General features: G+C 35.3%; 1 protein-coding gene across 3 annotated transcripts in view; it reads right to left on the bottom strand.

Annotated features, from left to right (window-relative positions):
- USP34 (ubiquitin specific peptidase 34) overlaps positions 1-23203 on the bottom strand; it is a 182318-nt gene that overhangs the window by 23182 nt on the left and 135933 nt on the right. For all 3 annotated transcript variants that reach the window (XM_081940705.1, XM_081940703.1, XM_081940704.1), the window contains exons 44-65: positions 22613-22678; positions 20913-21059; positions 20775-20831; positions 20553-20630; positions 19942-20036; positions 19611-19783; positions 17015-17168; positions 16570-16648; positions 15966-16019; positions 15769-15864; positions 13753-13817; positions 13566-13641; positions 13429-13476; positions 11200-11265; positions 8539-8619; positions 7198-7283; positions 6586-6754; positions 6340-6414; positions 5757-5908; positions 4820-4868; positions 4628-4732; positions 4482-4526 (exon numbers count right to left, since the gene is read on the bottom strand). In XM_081940705.1, the coding sequence (XP_081796831.1) occupies positions 4482-4526; positions 4628-4732; positions 4820-4868; positions 5757-5908; positions 6340-6414; positions 6586-6754; positions 7198-7283; positions 8539-8619; positions 11200-11265; positions 13429-13476; positions 13566-13641; positions 13753-13817; positions 15769-15864; positions 15966-16019; positions 16570-16648; positions 17015-17168; positions 19611-19783; positions 19942-20036; positions 20553-20630; positions 20775-20831; positions 20913-21059; positions 22613-22678 (2016 nt within the window). The remainder of the gene's footprint in view (positions 1-4481; positions 4527-4627; positions 4733-4819; positions 4869-5756; positions 5909-6339; positions 6415-6585; positions 6755-7197; positions 7284-8538; positions 8620-11199; positions 11266-13428; positions 13477-13565; positions 13642-13752; positions 13818-15768; positions 15865-15965; positions 16020-16569; positions 16649-17014; positions 17169-19610; positions 19784-19941; positions 20037-20552; positions 20631-20774; positions 20832-20912; positions 21060-22612; positions 22679-23203) is intronic.

Raw genomic sequence — 23203 nt, forward strand, 5'->3', positions numbered from 1 at the left:
ATATGAATGCATATTTCCCAGAAGAAAAGAAAAAGTTTGAAATCCACTGCCACTCTCGCCTTCAATATCTCTTTTATGTATAATTTTTTTTGTTTTAAAATTGCTTAAACATAAGATTCTTTTAATTTTTTCAAGAAGAAAAAAAGAAATGAGGGTTCTATCTTTTCTTTTATTTCCCTTCCCTTGTCCAAAATATTCCACAAGGACACCTGCAACAAAAACAGTTCGTGTCCTTGAGCCAGTATCAGTCTCTACAGACAAGCTGCAAACCCTCTAGTTACAATGTCAACAAACTCCGAGAAAATAAAGCAAAGGATACTTTGTTTCAAAAGGAGAAAAAAACCAAGTTCTGGCTTCCGAATGGCAGATTCAACTTTCTCTTATTCGTGTCAAGCTTAAGGAGAACAAAGATCTCTAAGTGTCTTCAATAAAATTTAATAGTCAGAAAGAGGAAGGATTATTAAAGTGTAAAAAGTTTTAGATCAGCCAAAAAATAAAGATTGCACAAATTAGGAGAAAAAATCAATTCATTCACTTAAGAGGAGAAACAGGAAGCATTCCAATCACTTCAATCCACAAAACGCTGTTACATAGAAGAGGAAAAAAAAACTTTCTAAGGCAGTCCAATAAAGATAAATTTCGCCCCTTTATTCTTTTGCTTAAAGGACTAATTTATCTTTAAAAATTTTTTTTCTTTGGGCGATCATTCTCAAAGAAAAAAAAAATCTCACCAGCTGGACTCACTTTCACTGCCTTCTTTCCGGAGCCGTCTCCGACTTTGTCAGCCTGGGGGCTGTCTGTTTACCGCCGGCTTGGAGAACTTCCCTTGGGTCAATCAGGGACTTTGCGGTGTCCCTGAGACCAGCAAGGATTTGTCTCCCTGTCACCGTCTCTCCGGGACGGTTTAGGTCCCTACGGATCGTGCAGCAGGTAAAAGGCGTTCTCGGACTATCGAGACCGCACGTTGTGTCGTCGCGACATCTGGCCCCTTCCCACCCTGATTCTATTTCTTGATGTAATAAAAGCCCTGGATTTGAACATTTTCTTGTAACAATATATTTGTTAATTCTGGCCAGTATCCACTCTGACTGGTTATGGATCTACAGGCTTCATATAGAGGACAAAAAGGAAAGGTTTCCCTGTCAGTTGTGTCTGAATCTAGGGCACAGAGCTCATCTCCATTTCTTGGCCGAGGGAGTCAGCGTTGTCCAAAGACATTTTCCAAAGTCATGTGGCCAGCATGGCTATACCTCAAAGGCACATGGAACGCTGTTACCATCCCATGGAGTGCTATCTATTAATCTTCTTCATTTGCATGCTTTCGGACTGCTAGGTGGACAGGAGCTGCAGCAAGTAATAGGAGTTCACCTTGTTGTATGGAGCTTGGGTCTTGAACCCTGGCTGTTGCTCTCCAGCGGACAAGCTCAGCATCTTTAAATGGTGAGCCCCCTCACAGAGAACAATATATCTCTTATCAACTACCTGATCTTTTGAACTGGAATTTCTTGGCCTTATAAAATACAGAACATATAGAATGCTGGAATTATCCATGCAACATCCTGCATGGCACATTTGTAGTATTATTAATGTGCTACATGTATATCCCACTTTTTCTCCATTAGTTCAACGCAGCATACGTACAGATTTCGCTTCATTCATCCCTCAGTCATCCTATGAGAAGCTGATGCAAGTTATCCAGTGATTTTTAATGGGTGAACTTGAACTGGGTTATCAAGCATCTTAATCAACCTACCACATTGGTTCTCTGAGTGGCAACATAGTCAAATACTCATGAGAAGCATGCAAGACAATCATATAAGTTAAACAAAGGAACCTAGGTTAAGTAATTCTCTGCATTTTGAATTATGACTAAGCTATTAAGATCTGAGTTTGGGATGGCTGTAACTTCTCACAAGATCTTGACTGAAGCTCTCTATAAAAAAAAATTTCGATAGTTGCTCACTCCGGCTGATTCCGAAGAAGCAGTAGTAACATCTAGGTGTCTGTTACCTTTCTTTTGGATTAAGGGCATTGGCCTAACATTTGTCTTTTGTTTCAAGAAGAATATTCTGCCAAAAAGAGTAGAGGGCCATGAAGTCAGGCTTAGATTAGAAACAGTTGCTATAGTCCAAACAGACAAAAAACCCACAAGCTCCACAATCCAATTACCATGTTTTTTGGAGTATAAGATGCCCGGAGTAGAAGATGTATACTCTTAGAAGTATACAAGGAGTATACTTATATACTTATACTTACAAGGAGTAAAGACCTAGCTTTTGGGGAGGAAAACAAGGGGAAAAAATCTGCCTCTATTTCCCAGCAATTCTCTGCTATTAAAAGAAGATACAATAGCATGGGCCCCTTCAGATCAAGCATTTATTTTAAAAAGCCTCTTCATTTTGTTAAGTTGTCTAGAACAATAATAAAGCAGTCTTTAAAAAATAAGTCTAATAATTTGAACATTCTATAGGCATTTATAGTTATTGATTTACCTCCTTGCAGCAAACAGCCTGTTTAAGTTTAGCCTGATTAGAAGGGAAAAAAAACTGCCTCTGCCTCCCAGCAATTTGCCTCCTTGCAGCAAACAGCAAGTTTTACTTTCAATTTCAGTTTTAGCAGGAACCTCCCAATGATCAGCTGTTTCAGGCGGCAGGGATTGCCATAGCCTATTGCCGCCTTCGCAAGCCCCATTTTCTCCGTTTGCTGCAAGGAGGTAAATTGCTGGGAGGCAGAGGTCAAAGGGTGGGGACCATTGGGTGGGTGGGGCTATATTCAGTATATAAGACGCACCCAAATTTTAACCCCCTTTTATGGGGAAAAACGTGCTTCTTATACTATGAAAAATACAGTATATGGAAAATGTGAGATTACCAAATTACTGTTGTGAAGAATACAATGCTGAAACATACACAATCTTAATCAAGTATAGAAATGGAATTAAAGTGTTTTTATTCTGGAATTTTCCCTCTTCTCTTTTGGTCATGGAAAATGGAAGTAAAAGAATAAGAAGATGGCAATGAATCTACGCCGTATTTGTAAGATAATCTGCTCTTAATTTGATGAAAAACAAACTGATAAAGCCTCCCATCACTCCTAACTAAATTAAACAATGAGAATTACAGAACATAGACTGATTAGAAGAGATTAGTCAAGCAGAAACACAAAGAAACCTGAAAACATTTAACAATTTTCTCTCATTGTTTGAAGAAAGCTAGAGCCTGCTTTTATACATGGGCTTGCCTTCTCATCAGAGACAGGACTATTCCATATCTCCATATAGCTCCATGTATTTTAGTACTTTGAGAAATGCTAACTTCTTAACTTTTGACAGGTCAGAACTGGTAATCCACCAGGCATCCTTTGGCCAGAGGACAATCTCATTTTGAAAAAAAAAAGAACCTAAAACAGAAATAAAAATACTATTACATTGCCATGAAGAAAATAGTTCATAAAATAGAGAAACCAAGCTGTAGTGTTGGAAAGCAGCTGTGGACAGCAAAAGTAGATTCGTATAGCATGTGAAAGAATTTCAGTTTGGTTCTGCTGCATAAGAAAAACCATGGCATTAGTCCTTGCCCAGAGAATCTTTTAACAGTTGGGAGCTATTTGCTTTTTTCAAAATATAGGTAAGGTGTGCTAAGAATCATGAGGAAGTATGTAGAAAGCTAGTAAAGAAACAAGGACTCAAATAGAAATACCAATGATAAAGAATTGAAAATATATAATTTTAAGAGTCACAATAAATCAAGACAAGTAGAAGCAAACGAAAAGTACTTAATATTTAGAGTAAGTCATGAAGGGAGTTGAGTACCAGGGCTTAGCTTCCCGACTAGGAAAAGAAATAAGTTGGAATCTAGTAATTTCAAGTTTAGACAAAAACGAAAATCATATGATCTCTGAGCAATTGGGGAAGGGGGGATTTATTAATGAAATCCAATTAAAATGGAGAAATAGATTTTCACTGATGCTAATGAATACTTGTACAATGGTGCTTAAAAAGTTGTGAACCAGTTTGAATTTTCAATATATATGCATAAATATGATCAAATAAATAAATAAGACCAATTTTGGCATAAATATGACCTATTCAGAAAGCTGAATATAGGGTGCTATTTATGGACTGCTGAACTAGTATCTCTTATGCAGTTTTGACTACTAAGACTAAATGGAGTGTAACCGTAATGCTTGCATCCCTTTCTATTTGACCAGGACCATAGATTGAATTAATTATGTGGTGCCAAGACACGATGCTTATTTGATTTCTTTCCAGAAAAAGAATAATTGGCTTGGTGTAAAGGCATCAGCTATGTGTATTGTGCCAGAGGAAAGTGCAGGTACAGCACAGTGGGAGCATAAAACAATGTAGGATCACATTTCACTACTAGATTATTATATCGGGGACAAATAACTTTAAGAATGTTGAATGTGACCATCAAACAATATAATATATGGTAGCAAAATACTGTAGTTTTAGACCATACCTCAGGAGTCAACTTGGCTATAGATGTGAAAAGCATGGATACGATCTGTAAGAGAGGAAGAAATCCTTTCATCATATGCAACTCTCATGAAAATATTCCAGTTAGGCTCTCAGAGTGGATATAACTAATAACAGCTAGTAACTTACATGTTCTGCAAGTCTGTTGTTATATCGACAAAGACTGAAAATAAGATTGCAGGTCTGCCTAATATTGATTCCATCCCGAATATGTTGGAATAAGAAAGGAAAACCCTGGAACAAATTCAATGTGTTACTGTAGCAGATATTCTAAAAGAAGATGTTTTTAAAACTCTTGTTGTTTTCATGTCCAGTTATTACCTTGCCTCCAGTTAATGCTGCCATATCATTTTGGGATAAAGTCAAATGCCTAAAACACATATAAAGAATGACCAATTTATTTCATTAATCAACCGATTAGTAAAAACAAAATTGCTTTCTTGAATTTTCTTAATAGTCCAATAGTCCAATAGTTTCAATAGTCCATGTAAAATCACACTTTTAGAAAGCCAGCTAACAAATGCTACGAAGCTCAAGCAAGATATATTGAATCTCCATTAAGTAGAAAGAGGGAACAAAGAAAGAAAGAAAGAAAGAAAGAAAGAAAGAAAGAAAGAAAGAAAGAAAGAAAGAAAGAAAGAAAGAAAGAAAGAAAGACTTTTCTTTCCACAGTTCCGGATCCAAAATCAGGGGGAAAAAATCAATGTGAATTGATTTTAATGGCAAAAATATGCAAAACGTGGGTTACAATCAAGCAACTGTTTTTGCCCTTTGAATGTTTTATATATTGCCTCACCCTCAAATTTTATACCTAAATACTATGAAAAGTGTTCCACCTGTGAATAAGCCCATCAGCTTAACAACAGATGGGTTAATCTATGAGTGTATAATGGATATATAGGTACTAGTAAGAAGTATTGACGTATGTTTTCATGAATAAGCTGAACCCAATTTTGGATATATTTTGGCACCTGAAATTCTTGGCTTATAGGCAAGTATATATGACATATGTAAAATCTTAAGCCCTATCACATAAAGACCCTGACTGTAAGTTTTCTAGATTGGCTTATGCTGTCAAATAATATTAAAAGTTAGGTTTATGCAGAATAGGTTTTTGCAGGTTTTCTTGTTCCTTTTACTCTTTATTACTTTGTGTTAGCTTTTGATGTTCTTTATAAAACTTTTTTTAAAATCCATTAAAAACAGATGAATAAATGCAATACATAAACAAACTGATATATGTGAATATACTCCTCACCTCTCTGATCGAGACTGTTCTACCAGAAGAGCTATCAGAGCAATCATCTTTTCAAGTGCAGCAGGCCTATATTTTTCTTCTGCTAAAGAAAGAATGTCTTCCTCCTCCTCCTCCTCTTCTCCTTCTTCTTCTGATAGTACCTCAACTTGGGGCTGGCAAAAAAAAGCAAATCATCATCATCATCTCCATCTCTCTCTCTCATATTACAAATCTCTGCAAAAGGACATATTTTACTAAAAGAGCAAGGACACATACTATTACTCTGCCCCCTTCTCTCTCCCTCCCTCCCCTCCCTCTTTCTCTCTCTCTTTATGAGTATTTAACCATGCTAAGCTTTAGAACTGCAATTAATTATCTCAAATATAGATTTATAATCAACATGTAGAATAAAGATCTACTATAGATAATACTATAGAGATAATGTGTTTGGAAAACTTAGAAGTGGAGTGGAGATCATGATAATTTGTTAAAGACAATTTTTTGCAGAGTAAAGGTCAGAGTAGTCATGAAATACCTCCTTGAAAGATTGGGTCTTATAAGTCCCAATGAGAAATTAGGTTATAAAAGATTACTCCAGACTTACATTTTCAGGACCTTTAGTTCCCATGTAGAAATGAACCATTGTTGAAATTGCTTGCAGAGAAAGCAAAAACTGGCTCTGAAAATAATTAAATATAAAATATAATAACTGTTTATATTCTGCCTTCCTCTCTAAATTGATTTTTTGTAATAAACATAGAAATGCAAAGATTAAATAACAAAAATGTTAATAGCACTCAAACTTAGTAACAAATAATAAATATAACAGAATTCATGAAAAATCACTCACCTCCTCTTCTCCCATTTTGGCAAATTCATAAAGAAAGGCAAAGTATTCTGTGAGATGTTTACTGTGAGGTTTAACACCATGTTCCATAATTGACAACAGAGTCTTCACAAAACGAGTCACACATGAGCGACTACCAATATCTTCCACAGGACCATCCATGTCATCTGAACTGAAAATACATTTCATTGTTCATCAGTGTATATTGTAGTCACTGAAGGCAAAATGATCCAAAACTAATCTGAAAAGTTGTTCCAACCTCCTATATTATATAAAGTGCACTATATTTAGGATAGCATGTGAAATGGTTATCAGTGCTTACTTTACTATACAGTACATGCTGTGGTTATACCTGCATTAATAAATTCTTCTTAATTACATGAACTATATTAACATTGTAACATTGAAAAGGATGCCATAATCCTCCAAGAGAAATTGTTTATAATTTACTGTGCTGCTGTTTATTTTCTAATCACAGTGTAATATAAAATATTATCTGATATAAAAGACCAATGTAAATGTTCCCCAATGTACTTGTATAATACTGACATATGATAACATTAGTGTTACAAAATAAATATTTGAAATAGATGGAATTGTTTTAAGAAAATGTACCAGTCTTCTAGTCCTGGCTGTAGGTAGAGATGAGCATGGACTGGCCTGAGCCGCTGAATCACATGAATGCACAAACGCTGAAACATCTGTAAAGTCATAAGCTTTAAGGTTACTTTGGGGTCACAGAAATATTTGCTTTCACGAAGCTTTAGAAACATAATGATCATGGATTACTTGGTTGAAAAGTTCATCGTTGAATTAGTGATATTTTGCCTTCATGTTACACAATTAATACTATTTTATACAGACTATATCTTAAATCATTTAATCATAGAATCTTTAAAGATTAGAAAAGACTTTCAATATACACTTGTTCAGCCCCTTGTTCAATGCAGGAATTTATTATTGTAGCATTCTTGACAAACGGCCATGCAGACCCTCTCTGAATATGTCCACTACATTTTAACACAATCAGTTTCTTTGTGGAACAGCCCTTATTAGAATATTTTCCCTGATAGCAAACATAATTTATTTCCATTTAATGTAAACACATTGGTTTTTATATTGTGTTCAAAATAACTCTGAAAAATATCACATCGTCTTCTTTGTGATGGCTTTTCAGTTATTTGAAGACCTATCTGTGTTTGTGCAGCCTATACAAACCCAACACCTCCAACCATTTCTCAAGTTTTTTAAGCTCCTTATCATCTTGACTGCTGTCTTTTACATACATTCCAGTTTTTCAATATTCTTTATAAAAGAATATGGCCAAGGCAAGATAGAGAAAAATTATGACTTCCTTTGGTCTTGGCACTATACTTCAATTTGTGCAGCCCAAAACTATATTTGCTTTTTTTTTTTTTGCAGAAACAGCACCAAAAAACGTTAGAACTACATAGAAGATTTTAGTATAACTTATTCCACTTGCAACAATCCAAATTGAGGCAGTATTTCCATATACAAAATTGCTTTTGGCCTCATTCTTCAGGTAACAGCTCCTCTGGTTGAATGGCAACAATAGTAGGAGAGAAGTTCAGGTTTTTAAATTAAATCAAATTAGACATAAGCTATTTGTAATATGTAATGGGGCCTCTTATTCAAGTAAAAATGCACCTAAATAAATATTTGTAAATCTATTTTGATATGTAGACTAAATTTCAAGGTCCACATGTACACTTAATACTTCGTTAGATTGTTTATCAGAAATCCTTCTAAAAATTGCCAGTCTGTTTTTCAGCTGAAGACCTCAAAGAATTTGAAGTACACCTCAAATATATGTAATAATATCCAGGGCACTTCAACCTAACATTTGTGTTTGATGGTTAAAATTCATACTGTGAATTTAAGAAACTAACCCTAAGCAATAACATTTCAAATGACACATACTATGCTTTATCTTACCTGTCTTACAATCTGATTGGGGCATTTAATTAAAATCTGCATAGGCCACCAGTCATCATCAGCCATACGATCAAGAAACCACTGGGAAAAAACATATATGTAACCTTTTAACATATATTCCTTAACAATGAAAACATTTTCTATTCTACTACACATTCCTAGCATATTTTATTATCATTGCTTAAACAACTTAAATATAACTCCAAAAGTATTCCAGTAAATATCTGCATAGTTGGGAAGGAGAAAAAAACAATTTTTCACAGCTGTTTGAAAAAATGAAGGCCAAGGGTGATAGTTGTTCATGCATTCAGAAAGTATTCAGACCCCCTTCACTTTTGTCAATTTTGTTATGCTGCAGTCTGATACTACAGTTGTTGAAATTAATTTTTTCTCATTAATCTACACTCAGTACCCCATAAAGACAAAGTGAAAACAGATGTTTAGAAATGTCTGTAAATTTATATTAAAAAGAAAAATCTGAAATATCACATTGAGATAAATATTCAGACCCTTTGCAACAACATTTGAAATTTAGCTCTGGTGCCTCCCATTTACTGCATCTTTATTGTTAATGACATTTTTCTACACCTTGATTGGAGTCAACCTGTGGTAAATTAAATTGTTTGGACATGATTTGGAAAGGCGCACACCTCTCTATGGAAGGTCTCACAGCTGACAGCTGACAATGCATATTGTAGCAGAGCAAAAGCCATGAGGTCAAAGGAACTGCCTGCAGAGTTCAGAGACAAGATTATTGCATAGATCTGGGGAAGGCTACAATAAAATTTCTGCTGCACTGAAGATTCCTAAGAGCACAGTGGCCTCCATAATTATCAAATGGAAGAAGTTTGGCACAACCAGGACTCTTCTAAGAGCTACTTCCCCAGTCAACTGAGCAATCAGGGGAGAAGGGCGTTAGTAAGTTAGGTGACCAAAAACCTGATGGTCACTTTGACTTAGCTCCAAAGCTGCTATGTGGAGATGGGACAGAATTCCAAAAGAACCACCATCACTGCAGCCCTCCAACAACCTGGGCTTTATGTCAGAGTGGTTACAGTGGTTAGACAGAAGCCTCTCATTAAGGCAAAATATATGAAAGCCACTAGGAGATTGGGGGGGAAAAACACCTTATTCCTCAGACTGTGAGGAATAAGACTCTCTGGTCTGATGAAACAAGATTGAACTGTTTGGCCTCAATTCTAAGTGTTAGGTCTGGAGGAAATCAGGCACAACTCATCACCAGTCATATTATCATCCCAACAGTGAAGCATAGCGGTGGTGGCACCATGTTGTGGGGGTGTTTTTTTAGCAGCAGAGACTGGTCAGGATTGAGGGAAAGCAGAATGGAGCAAAGTACAGAAATATCCTCAATGAAAACCTGTTTCACAGTGTTCAGGACCTCAGACTGGTTCAAAGGTTCACTTTCAAACATGACAATGATCCTAAGCACACAGCCAAGACAACACAGGATTGGCTTAAGGACAGTTCTGTTAATGTCCTAGAGTGACTAACACTATTGAACATCTCTGGAGGGACCTGAAAGTGGCTGTCCTTCGACCATCGCCATCCAACCTGACTGAGCTTGAGAGGGTTTGCAGAAAATCCCCCGATCCAGGTGTGCAAAGCTTGTCAAGTCATACTGAAAAAGACTCAAGTAATTGCTGCCAAAGATGCTTCAACAAAGTACTGAGTGAAGGGTCTGAATACTTATGACAATGTGACATTTCAGTTTTTTTCTTTTTAATAAATTTATAGACATTTCTAAAATTCTGTTTTCACTTTGTGGGGTAATGAGTATAGATTAATGAGAAAAAAATGAATTTCAACATTAGGCTGCAGAATAACAAAATTGAAAAACATGAAGGGGATCTGGATACTTTCTGAATGCACTGTAAATAACATTATTGAAGGATACTAACAATGGGAAACTTGATGAATTATGACAAAGAATAAATAGGAAGCTTATCAAAATATTGTTCTTACATTTCAGGGGTGTCAAACTTGCGACCTGCGGGCCAGATGCGTCACACACTGGCCACTCCCACCCGTTTTAGTGAAGGGGGAAAGTTGCAATACAACATGTGACAACAATGTGATGACACGAGTTTGACACCCTGTTAATAGTTGACTGACTTACCTATGAATTAATGGGGAAAAAATCCCTTCTTTTTAGGCAATCATGTAACAGAAAGCATTTGCTCCACAATAAAGATAAAAAATCAATTATTATGGGGCTCTCAAATTTTGAACAAACCAGCTGTACTAATTTAGGAGACAAAAGTTCTTTCTGCATTCACCATGCTCATTATGTTTAATCCAGAAAAAACTAAACATTTACTATTAAAATAACTGATCTAAGTTTATTTATTTATTCATATATCATATTTTTTTAAAAATACCTATCTCTCTCAGAGTAATCTAGGCAGTGTACAAATAGACAATTATATGTTACATACAAAATGAAAATAAAACTTCTATTTAATTAGATTTGTAGCCAAAGCTGGAATGGTTTTATGAAACACTTTTTTTCTTATTTTATACAGCATAATGTCTTTAGCACATTACCAAATCCATAAATTTATCCTTCCTAAGTTACGAAACACAAAAAGGATAGGTTTTGCTAACTTGCATATTTCACTGAATTCTTCATTTCTGATTTACCTCACAAGCAGCTTGGCTGTTGTTAAATTGCTTAGTTAACAATTCAATCCACTGAAGCATCGTGGGCTAAAGGAAGTAAACATTCAAATTGAAGCACATACTTTTTTCTTCAGTTACATAACATTAAAAGCAATAAGTATGATGCAGGGATGGTTTCAGCAGTACCCTCCCACCTTCGCCAGACCCACAAAAAGTATAGTTATTTGGTTTTGAGGTTTAATAAAACTCTTTGTCTTAGTCAACTCATCTGGTTTAAAGATGACATATAATATTGTACCACATTTATTTATAGAATAAAATAAGAATAATAAGATCTTACATTACATAATGGTTAATTTGTCAAAATTAAGATATCCTACCCTGGGCTAAGGAAATTAAATTTGTCCGTACAGGTAGTCATTGTTTAGTAACCATAATTGGGACTGGAGCTCAGATGCCATGTGGAATATTGGGGGCCTCTCAGAATTTGTTACCAGGTGGGCAGTTATATAAATGTCTTCAATAAATAACTAAATGACTAAATATCTATCACTTAGTCACAGGTGGGCTTATATTTTTACTACAGCTGTTTTCCAACTCCTTTGGCTTTTGAAATGCTCACCACAGTGCTAGAGAATTAGCTAGAATGGAATTAATGCGTGTACTCATATTTATTGGAGAAGAGATTAAAAGAGAGTAAGCAGGTATACAATGAGGAATACACATCAGAAAAATGTACTGGCAATATACTGATTATCTAGTGCAGTAGGGGCTGCGAGGGGAAAAACAAAGGTCATTGGAGAGATTGCCGAAAAAAATTACAAGAGAGTAAACAAGTATACAGTGGGAAATACTCTGGCTGTCTGCCTAGCATGCTTGCAGCTAGCAGCCCCAAGAGCTGTAAGTAAACAGCTGGCATCAATGCATTCTTGTCAATGTGTATTCGCCATTGTATGCCTAGTTACTCTCTTGTAATTCCTTCATCTCCAATCAATCCAGTCTGTGATAGGGAGTGGGGGAATGAGTAAGGCGTAGGACAATGCATACTATCTGACTGGCCAGGTAGTCCTTGGGTTAAAATGAAATTTGGGACCAGAATTTCCATTGCCTAAGCAATAAAGTCATAAAGTGTGATGTCATATGACCACATTGCTTAGCAATGTCAATCCTGACAGTCCCAGTTGCTATCATAAGTGGGAGATCACATGGGCCATTAAGGGAAGCCCTCATGTGATCAGAGTCCTAGGCAAACAGCCTGGTGTGTGAGAATTTTGGGAGAGTTGGGGCCAGCAGGAACCAAGGTTGGACAATGCAGAGAATACGAGGGGTATACTATTTACAGAGTCACTGCCTTCAACAATCTGGGTCCTCATTTTACTGATCTTGGAAGGATGGAAGGCTGAGTGAACCTTGAACTGGTCAGGACTCAACTCCTGGCAGCTGGAGCATTGGCCTGCAATACTGCATTCTAACCATTGAGCCACCATTACAAGATGCCTGTGATCTCATACTCCATAGTGGGGCTCTTCAGAAGAAAAAAACAGTGTGAATTACTTATGTGAATGACTTTAATCTTTGCTTGTGGGAAACTGGCAATGAAGGTTACAAATAATGATCATGAATTACTGTAGTATTGTAATTGTGAGCTAGGTATCCAAGCCCCAGAACACAATCACATGACCAAGGGACACTATGACACTCAGAATTCTGAGAACGAGTTGTAAGTCCCCTTTATTCAGGGTCATCATAACTACAAGGTGTAAACATATGTCTTGGTCCCAAACTTATTTTTACTACACCTTCCTAACTTTGAATGGTTGCTACACAAGGTAGATGCTAAGAAAGGTCTGCCTATATTAGCTCAAAAGTTCATTTAGACCAGGGGTAGTCAACCTTTTTATACCTACCGCCCACTTTTGTATCTGTTAGTAGTAAAATTTTCTAACCGCCCACCAGTTCCACAGTAATGGTGATTTATAAAGTAGGGAAGTAACTTTACTTTATAAAATTTATAAAGCAGAGTTACAGCAAACCCCTACCACCCACCATGAAAGCTGGAACGCCCACTAGTGGGCGGTAGGGACCAGGTTTATTACCACTGATTTAGACTATAAAATAATCTAGTTTGAAATGAACCAAAATTTCATTATAATTTTTGTTTTATTTTTCAGTCAGTGAAGCAAAGGATTATTCTTTATCTTAATCAACATTAGAAATATATACTGTGTTATAGGAAATCCAGGCACATACCTTTTCTTTTGAATGGATAAATGTTTCAAGGACAAAAGAAGTGCTTAGCTGTAAGACAATAATTGATAGTCAGAGACTATCCTGAACAAGTGGTAAAACACTTTTTTTTAAAGTAATCTGACAGTAAGATACTCTACCTTGGCTGTCATCAGAGAAACTGCTTTTGGATCTGGTAATGTGCTGGGGATGCTACTACACAACTGCCACATAAATCTAGGACAAACACATGCACAAATACTTGTTTTTACACCCACTTTTTAAAACCTGGATTTAAAAACCTGGAATTTATTTATTAAATAAAATAAAAATTGATGTAAACCTTACCCAAAATATGTATGCTCAAAAATATTCTTATCCTGAAGGAACTGCATGTTATCATGCCATATCCACTGAAGAGAAAAATGAAAAAAAAATCAGGTAAAACTATTTACTCTATTCAGAGATGAATGAATGAAAAATAAATTACTGGCTAATGTAAGTACTTCTTAATCTATATAAATTGATTGACTGAATAAATAAAAATCTTGTAGAGAAAGAGGGCAGCAAACAAATTTAATAAATAAAATTTAAATTAAAAAAAACTTTCTATTTAAATGTAACATAATTCAAAATTAGCCATTATATAAAATGCTACTGGTATTCTCTCTCATGAAAACTTCATTTAAATAATAAAAAGTGTCCTAAGTAAGTAAGTGGTGATTGTTGTGAACTACTCAAAGTTGATGAGAGTTAGGTAGCATATAAATTCAATAAATTATCATTGTTATTGACTTTACAGTAGGAGGAACACACCCAAGCAGTGTACAGTAGGATGCAGGAAGCATTGTTTAGTTTACTTACTTAGGACACTTTTTATTATTTAAATGAAGTTTCCATGAGAGAGAATACCAGTAGCATTTTATATAATGGCTAATTTTGAATTATGTTACATTTAAATAGAAAGGTTTTTTAATTTAAATTTTATTTATTACAATAAAATCAATATATGTTTAATTTTAATGTTTTAATACTTAATGATTTTAATTTTTTAATCTTCTTATTGTTTTATATCATGATTTTATATTGTTGTAAGTTGCCCAGAGTCATTTGACAATGAGATGGGCAGCAAACAAACAAACAAACACAGACAGACAGACGAAGACTGATGAAATGAAGGGTCTCATTCTCCCTCATTAAAGGCCTTAGTTTTTCTTAGAATCCAAGGTATAATATATTGACTACCTAAAACTTCATATACTGAGGCAACCAATAATGCACCTAACTCAATTTTGTTTATGCTGTTGGAATTCCTCTCTTGAAAAAGAGATTTCCTAAGTCTTAATTGGGTATGGTAAGAAATGCGAGCTTTGGGAAAGGGGGGGGGGAGAGGAAAATATATCTTCAAGCTGTATAATTCTGTGAGTTCTATAACATCAAGGAAAGTTCCATTTAGCCAACTGACTTTATGTTAATATTAACAATATTAATATTACTGATTTACTGAATTATAGGTTCTTTCTGTTTTATCAAAATGGAAGATCCCAACAACAGGACAATAATACTTTTTGATGCACATTCTTATCCTAACATTTTCATTTCAAATGTCTTATACATCACATAGTAAGGATATGATAATGCTTAGTAATATTAATTATCCACTTAATAGACATTGATACCCTGTTTTCCCAAAAATAAGACCTCCCTAGATAATAAGTCCAATCGGGCTTTTGAGCGCATGCACTAAAATAAGTCCTCTCCCCAAAAATAAGCCCTCTCTGAAAATATTGCAACACAGCAGTAGCCATGAGGTGACTACGCTCGCCACCTCCTGCACCTCAAAAGTAATAAGACCTCCCCGAAAATAAGGCCAAGTGCTTATTTCAGGGGTCAAAAGAAAATAAGACCCTGTCTTATTTTCGGGGAAACATGTTATTACTAATAATGTAATGAAATAAATATGACTTATGAAAAAGAGCCCTTTATCCCCTGGTCTACTAAGAAATATATATATTTTAATAATGCTATTTTGATATAATGAAAACTAGCTCAAATTAGCCCAAACTAAGAATTCTGTCTATTATACACCCAGCAGTCAGCATGACTCTGTGTCTAATTCATGTCATTGCATAATGTTCCATATGGGGTATCAGAGCACAGGGGGAAAAATGCAAACATAAACTAAAGGTAAATGGGTAGAGCACTAAGTACTGTACAGTAAGAATTTAAAGTCCTGCTACATTACATCACAATGTTTGACAATAATCAATTTTTCCTTGGACAACCTAATGGTGAAATCAGAATCAGAATCTAAATTTGTACTGTTCGAAGTATAATAATTTTATAATTGTAGGAAGCACATACCTCTAATAATTCAGAAGAAACATCAAATGTATAATCTTTGCCATTTTCTTCTTCTGGTTCCATTCGTTTATAGAAGAGCATGTATGCACTGTGAGTCTGAGAGAAGAAAAACAAAAAGCCAACACTTCATTGATATCAGAAAAGAGGCAGATAATGGAAAGATGATGTTGTCTAAACATACATATAAAATTAGGTACCTTTTCAAAAGAGAAATCCATAAATTTATCGGTGACAGAGTCATAGGTTTTTGTCTGGAAAAAAAATATATCTTAGAAGGAATACATTTTCTTTGTGCTGTTTCTGATAACTGTACAAATATCAACACTACTTCACATTACATATTGAAATTTAATTTGCTTGAATGAATATGTATAATTTTGTACAATTTAGTACTGAATAGTATGATAATTGTCTCTTATGTAAGACAGTCTTACGCATACAATTATAATTACAAGTTGTTGCAACAGTAATATATGGAAATGTAATGAACTGAATAATGAATACATGAATATATTTTAAGTGTGTATTGGAAACTCACTTCCATAGTCTTTGATCAAGAATATTTTGAAAGCTTCATTGCATCCTATTTGAGTTTTTTTTTTAATTTGAAACTTTTTTTAAAAAAAAATCATTTTTTCTTTTATTCTCCAGGATGGCATCTTATTGTCAAGTCAGAGGCTTTCTGAGCTAGTTGCTGATTGTAGTGGATAAATATGCAATGAAATAGCAAGGTGAAGTAACATTAACAGGGCCTGTAACAACGTGTTCCTTTTAAATAGTAATAAAAATATTACAACTCACTGTCATTTCTCCACCAAAACATTCAGAAGCCAACTGAGCAGAATCAAATGGCTTTACTTCAGCATCATTGAAAAGATACCTAGAAAATGCAAAACATTGGGAATTAGATTGATTCATACAAGACTAAAATATTCACTGCACTGAAGATAAATGAAGGTGAAATTCAGTGAAGTTCTTAAGTTTGCTATAATATTACAAGTAACAAAATTCAAGCAAAGTAAGTACAATCCTATCTACTAGTAAGATGAAATCATCAGCCATTGCTATTAAATCTGGGACAGAATAAATGCCTGAAATTTTAACGAAGTAATGTCAGTGACTAATTTTGCAAAGACACAGCAAGTTTACCTAGCAATTAAAACAAATCTCTCATTTTCTGAGATACAACAATTGACAAATTATACTCTACCATTAATCAAGTATTTACTAAACATTCACAACTTACCACTTGTTGTTTTTGTAAGCATGAGGATTAACAATATCGCGGATAAAGCTGTAGTAATGCCCCCCATCAGCAGTTCCTGTATGGACAGTTACACCTATCAAATCATATTCATAACTCTTGGTCTCCTTTGAACTACTGCCATCGTCCTTAAAACCTAAAATAATATATTACAAAACTTAGTATCTTATTGTCCTAGCCCTTAGAAAAGGTAATGTTTATTTTACAATATATTTTGAAAAGAGACTTTAAATATACTGCCATTAAGGCATAATTCTTGAATGAGAACTTCCCAGTCTATCTTCAACAGTAGGCATTTATAGAATTCCCATTTAATGCAAATCAGCAAGATAACTCCCATCATTTCCTTTATCTCCCAGGTATGATTTATCGCTTTAACTTATCTTATTTCTGGTATAATAGGAATAATGTCACAGGAAGCAGATACCCACCAATCTGTATTTTCTAAAAAAAAAAAGCCTTTAGACCTATTAGCAACTAAGGTGTTCTTCAAGCCTGACATATGGTGCTTTACATTGCAACATATTTGTTTCCCATTTTTTGATTTTAATTTAAAAATAAAAAAATAAAATAAAATTAGATAAAATCTAGTAGACAATAAGGGAGAAAACAAAACAAAAAACAAATTATTGCCTCTAGGGACCCAGGCCTTGGATTATTTAGCAAGATACTAACAAGCAGAATACATCCCCTTCCTTACAAATAATATTTGGCATGATATGTACAGATCTAAATAATCCCCATTTTGCAGCATGGGAAAATAAAAGGAAACTCCCCAGGCTCAGAACCTTTAGAAAGGTTCATAATTCATTCCTTGAATTGAGGAAGGGATCCCTCTCCATTATCAGTACTAACAGCTGAAAGAACATGTATGAATGTATAATAGCTCTGTCATCGTTAGAACATGTGGGAAATAAGAGGCTTTCAAAAATCTGCTTTGTGGTTTAGTACAGGGACTCATAATTCATTCTTCTGGCTGCTGCTGCTTTCCTCACTCTCTGCTGCTGCTAAAGTATACTTAGCAACAGCAACTGCTGATGGTCAATGCCTTGTGAGGATTAGGCATCTCTGATACACACACACACACACACACACACACACACACACAGTTGTGTTCGAATCCCAGTAAGGGTATGGCTAATATATATATTGTTATATATATATATATATAACAAGAGTGACAGGGGAAGGAGCAAAGTTACAGGAATATGATAAAAACTGCTGGCTATACTGCTGGAATGGAAGTGCTTGCATTCCATACAGGTAGTCCTTGATTTACTATCAGAATTGAACCTGGAATTATTTTTAATTCAGTGCAGTCATTTAGTGAAGCACCCACGTAACAATCTCATCCAATGACTTCAATCTTGACTCGTCCTATTGCAGTTGTTAAGTGGGATGCCATAGGATGTGGGGAAGGCTCAGTGCAGATTTAGGCCCAAAATGCAGCACCTTCCCACTTCACATGCGATCTGACTGGGCCTCCCAAGCCTTTCCCTATACGTGAGACACCTCTTGCACAGATTCCGCCCCTTTGGATTCTATAGTGCACCTGCTTCCTAGCTGGCCTTGTCCCAAAGGTCTTAGGCCTGCTTCCCATCCTCCCAGGCACCTGCTTCCCTTGCTCTCTAGATGCCAAACAAGCTTTATTTTCTCTCCACCTGTTTACACTGTACTTACACTTTGAAAAACTGTGCCTTTCTGAAAAATTACTTGATTGGCACAATAATTGGGCGCTCTTTCAGAAATTCAATTTTTGGAAGAAATAATTGGAGCAAATGGATGTCCAACTTTTCATCACATAATGGTGGGGATGCTGCAAATGCTGTAACTTCTTAAGGCTGTAACTATTTGTTCAGCACCATCGTAATTTCAAATGGTCAATGAAACAACAGTCATAAATTGACTATATCAACATGGCATAACTGATAATGAAAATGAGTATACAAACAAATATAAACCAATAACTTTAGCAGAAATGTTTGAATGTATACTTCAGTTGCAGTGGCTTCAAACTGCACCCTAATCCTGAAACAGTGATGAGATTTCAGGCTGAATGACCTCCTTTCATTCTCTCATTTCACCAGCAGCTGTGGCTGGCATTTTCAGAGGCAGAGTAAGACCTACCAATATTCTACACTATAACCCTGCCTTTCCAGTCAATATCCCCCTCCCCCAATAAAAAATAAAATATTTCACTTGGGAGAGTGGAAAGCAACGAACAACAAACGGCAAGGGTCTAAGGGCTTTCTTGAGGAAAATAACGGCATCCATGTCATTTTGAAAATACAATGTTACTTTCACTGATGCCCTCTAGCCTCTGCTACTCATTTCTCCAGATGTGACTTTTTCCCATAAAAGGGGGGGAGGGAGGGAGAGATAGAGAGATTGTGACCTACTGAGGTTTCCAATATCTATGTCAAAACCTCAGAAAACACCAGCTCTTTAAAAATCAATACAACTTCTGCTTACCCTCCCCCCATGACAACTGCCCAGTTATCCAAAAATGTCATGCAAATTGGTTAAAATGATCAACAGATTTAGTAGGAAAAACTTGAAGATGAATAAAATCAAATACCTTCTTTTCTGTCATTTTTTCCCATGAGAAAATCTTCAGTATAAGGGGTCATATCCAAACGTAAAGGAAACGAGAAGTGTGTGTTGACCTTTTCCTTCATCATAGTAACCATGTTAAAAGTGTATCTCATTGTATTAAAGCTTAAGATTCGAGGTAATTTCTTAAAACATGCCCTAGAACCAGAAGAAAATATTCATTCTTTAATGCCTTAAACTACTTTCAAAATATCATATGTTTAGAGTATAAGTATACAGTATTTAAAAACATGATGTATTTAATGTGTGGTAAATTAAGCCAGAATAAATTCAAAGCTTTCTTCCTCCGAATTTACCTTTTTTCGGCCCGTACTTTCTTCCCGCAGTGTGAACAAGTATACATATTATCACCTTCTAGGGTATCTTTAATAGTAACTTCATCAAGAGATTCCTATATATAATACATAAGGAAAGTTCATTTAAAGTAAAGGAATTTACAATAACAATGCATTATTAAAATTTATTCTTAAATAGGTGGTTACAAAAATGCTATTAAATAATTAATTTAAGAAGCCAAACATGAAGTTTCTAGTGGCAAAAAATATAAAGCTACTGCCACAAACATATCAGCTAAGTCTGCCACCGTTATGCACCCCACCACCCTCATAAAAGCAAAATCAGACACAGTTTGAAACTTGAGAGTAGAAAAATTACTGCTTGAAATTTTAAGGTGCTTTGGCCTTCATCATTGACAATACTGGCCTAAATGAAACAACGATCTTATTCAGAAGAAAATAACATTTTGTGTTCCCGGGTGCTAGAAAGAGCTTCCAGAGATTTTGGAGGCATTGCCATTCAAAACAAGCAATACCATTAAATGGCATGACAATTTAATTTGATATAATGCTAGTTAGGAGATCTCAAATAGCCAGAAGATCTGCAATGATATTGCTATGGTTTTACTTACATAAATATTCTTCATATCTGCTACTTGACATCTTACTGTATAGAATTCTTCGGCAGTTTGGCTAACATGTTCACAGTCCTAAATAATAATAATCATAACATATCAAACCAACAGTATCAATAGGAATCTGTAAATATAAAGCCAATACTTGCAATCCCACCTGCCTCCTCAAAATAAAACCCTAGTTGAAGTGAACAATGGACAGTAAAAGTATGAACTCACCAGAGAAACAACATTGTTTGTGATAATACCTCCAAACAAGCTTTTCACAGTATTCTTCTGTGGATAAATGAATAAATGTCACTCAAAATAGGGAGAATTGTTTCAAGTACATTAAAAACAATATTTCTTTAGACTTACCAATTCTGGAGACATTTCCTCAATTTTTGTTATAAGATCTGTAAAAAATTCTGTCATGTCCTTTTGTTCACCAGTATTTAGTGGCTGTTTATCCATGGTGTAGGTTTTGCAGAATGGCCTTGGATTATATGCTTTGCATTCACTTTCCTTTGTTTAAAGCCAGGAAAACAAGGAATTAATTGTTAAGAACATACAACAGGTGGTTCAAAGTTGTTAGTATGGCTAAGTCTGCTTATGAACTGCTCTGATCTGTTTCCTTTTGTTTGCCATAGGAATAAAATGAAGTGGGAAGTTCAGTCTGTACTCTGTTTGATAAGGTAATTAGGATACTAACATAGTTCCGCTCATAATAATCATAGCACAAGAAATGCTCTTGGCTTATAGTTTTGCCATGTGGAAGACCAATCAGCTACAGACAGAATGGAGTATTCTAATAGTTTAGCAACTTCTACTGATAGTAGAATCAATGTGAGAAATTGAAAACCATGCACCCAGTGTACTTGTTTGTTTATGAGAATCTTTATAGAATAATATCTAGTATAGCCATTCCACTGAGGACTCTGCAACCTTATCTTTTCCTGCAACCCTATTTCTTCTCTCTCCTTGCCTTTTTTTTCATTAGCTTTTCCTTTTCTTCCTCTTTGCCTTGCACAGAGAGTCCTTATTCCCTACTTTGCCTAGCAGTAAGATCTTGCTCACAGCCTTTCCTTCTCCTTGCTCAGTAAAAACTCTCAAAGAAGAGTTACCAGAACCTTCCTTTAATCTTCTCCCCAGTGCCAAGATTCTGGCCCATCTTCACTGACAAGCCCTTACCTCAAAACATCCCAGATATTGGGAGTCTCAGAAGCAGAACCTGCTACGGAGCATAAGAGTGAGCACAGGTCCTTGAGCAACAGTGCTGAAAAGTTCAAGAGGCCAAGGAGTGCCAACTATTTAGCCTACCAACCAAGCCCAACTATGGCTTGAGATCCACTGGGCCTGGCTGAACTGAAAGAAGCTGCTAGGCCACCAGCACTGTTTCTCTTCCTGGAGTGTTCACTGACTGCATGTCAATGCAGCACTCAACACCTAGGTTTTGATAGACAGTATTTCAGCTCCTGCGAAATACTGTTGTGGGTTCCAAGTGAGAACCTCTTTTAAGAGCACAGTTCTCTCTCCTTGAGTCTGAATTCTGCATATACCACACACAATATGCACAAATGGCTTTTTCTCAATGCTTATACTGCAATACCAATGGTTGCCTCCATATGGGGGAAAAAAGGGAATCTTCCATTACTGGGAAAAGAGACAAATATAAAAGTATTCTGCATGCATAAAGGTATAGGGAAAATCAAAAACAATTGCTGTGGGCCATTCAAATTCTGTAATTTCAGTCCAACAAGGTTTAACTTTAATTTTCATTTCTTTATTTCTGTCTTTTTCTGCCCTGCAAGAGAACTTGTGTAAAGAAAAAAACCCCAACAAAACAGTCCAGATATGAGCATCTGTGAACAATCAATATGGAAGCAAAGGTGGATGGAGGGTTCCAGTCCTGCCCATTTTGTTTCAAGGATCTGCCAAACAGTGAACATAAGGGAGAGCTCACTGATGCTTAGATTACAGAAAGTCAATAAAAAGATTTAAATACTAAGAAATTACCATATTTTATCTGGTATAAGTTATTGTAAGGATATATCTTTGAAAAGATTTTTAAAACTTACCATTAAATGCGTGAACATTTTCTGAAGTTCTAAAAGAGTAGTCTTGTGTTTCATGTCCTCAGAATACTTTAAAAAAAACAATACATGAAGGAAAAGGTTGAAATGGAAAGAAAACATATAAAATTGGTTTTGTGAAGTTAGTAAACAGCAATTTAAAAAAATCTTTTCATACAAATGTTTAAAAAATTACAGCATTTTATAAGAAACCTTCTTAAAACCATTCTAGAAAGTGCATTTATTTATTTAACTAAATTTATGGGGGCCAAACTCTCTGTCAGTGACTCCGGGCAGTTTACAAGATAAAACCTCAATAAAATAAGCAATAACCCTGTTGGTGACAATAATCCCTCGATGACAATAATCACACAAGCCACTTGATGGGCTCTGTATTACTCTGGAGTCCCTAGGCCAATTGGCAGAACCATCTCTTCAGGGCCTTAAAGTTTTTTAAAAAAAGTTTTCAAAACTTTTTAAGTGTAAAACTTATGATATAGCTTTCCACTTAATTTATAATAAAACACAATTAGGAGATTTCGGTTTTATTTTAAAGTTGGAAACGAAGAGTATCAATGAAATTAAAAAGTAAAAACT

The sequence above is a fragment of the Natrix helvetica genome (assembly GCF_964273705.1).
Source record: "Natrix helvetica genome assembly, chromosome: 2".
In the NCBI taxonomy this organism is placed as follows: domain Eukaryota; kingdom Metazoa; phylum Chordata; class Lepidosauria; order Squamata; family Natricidae; genus Natrix; species Natrix helvetica.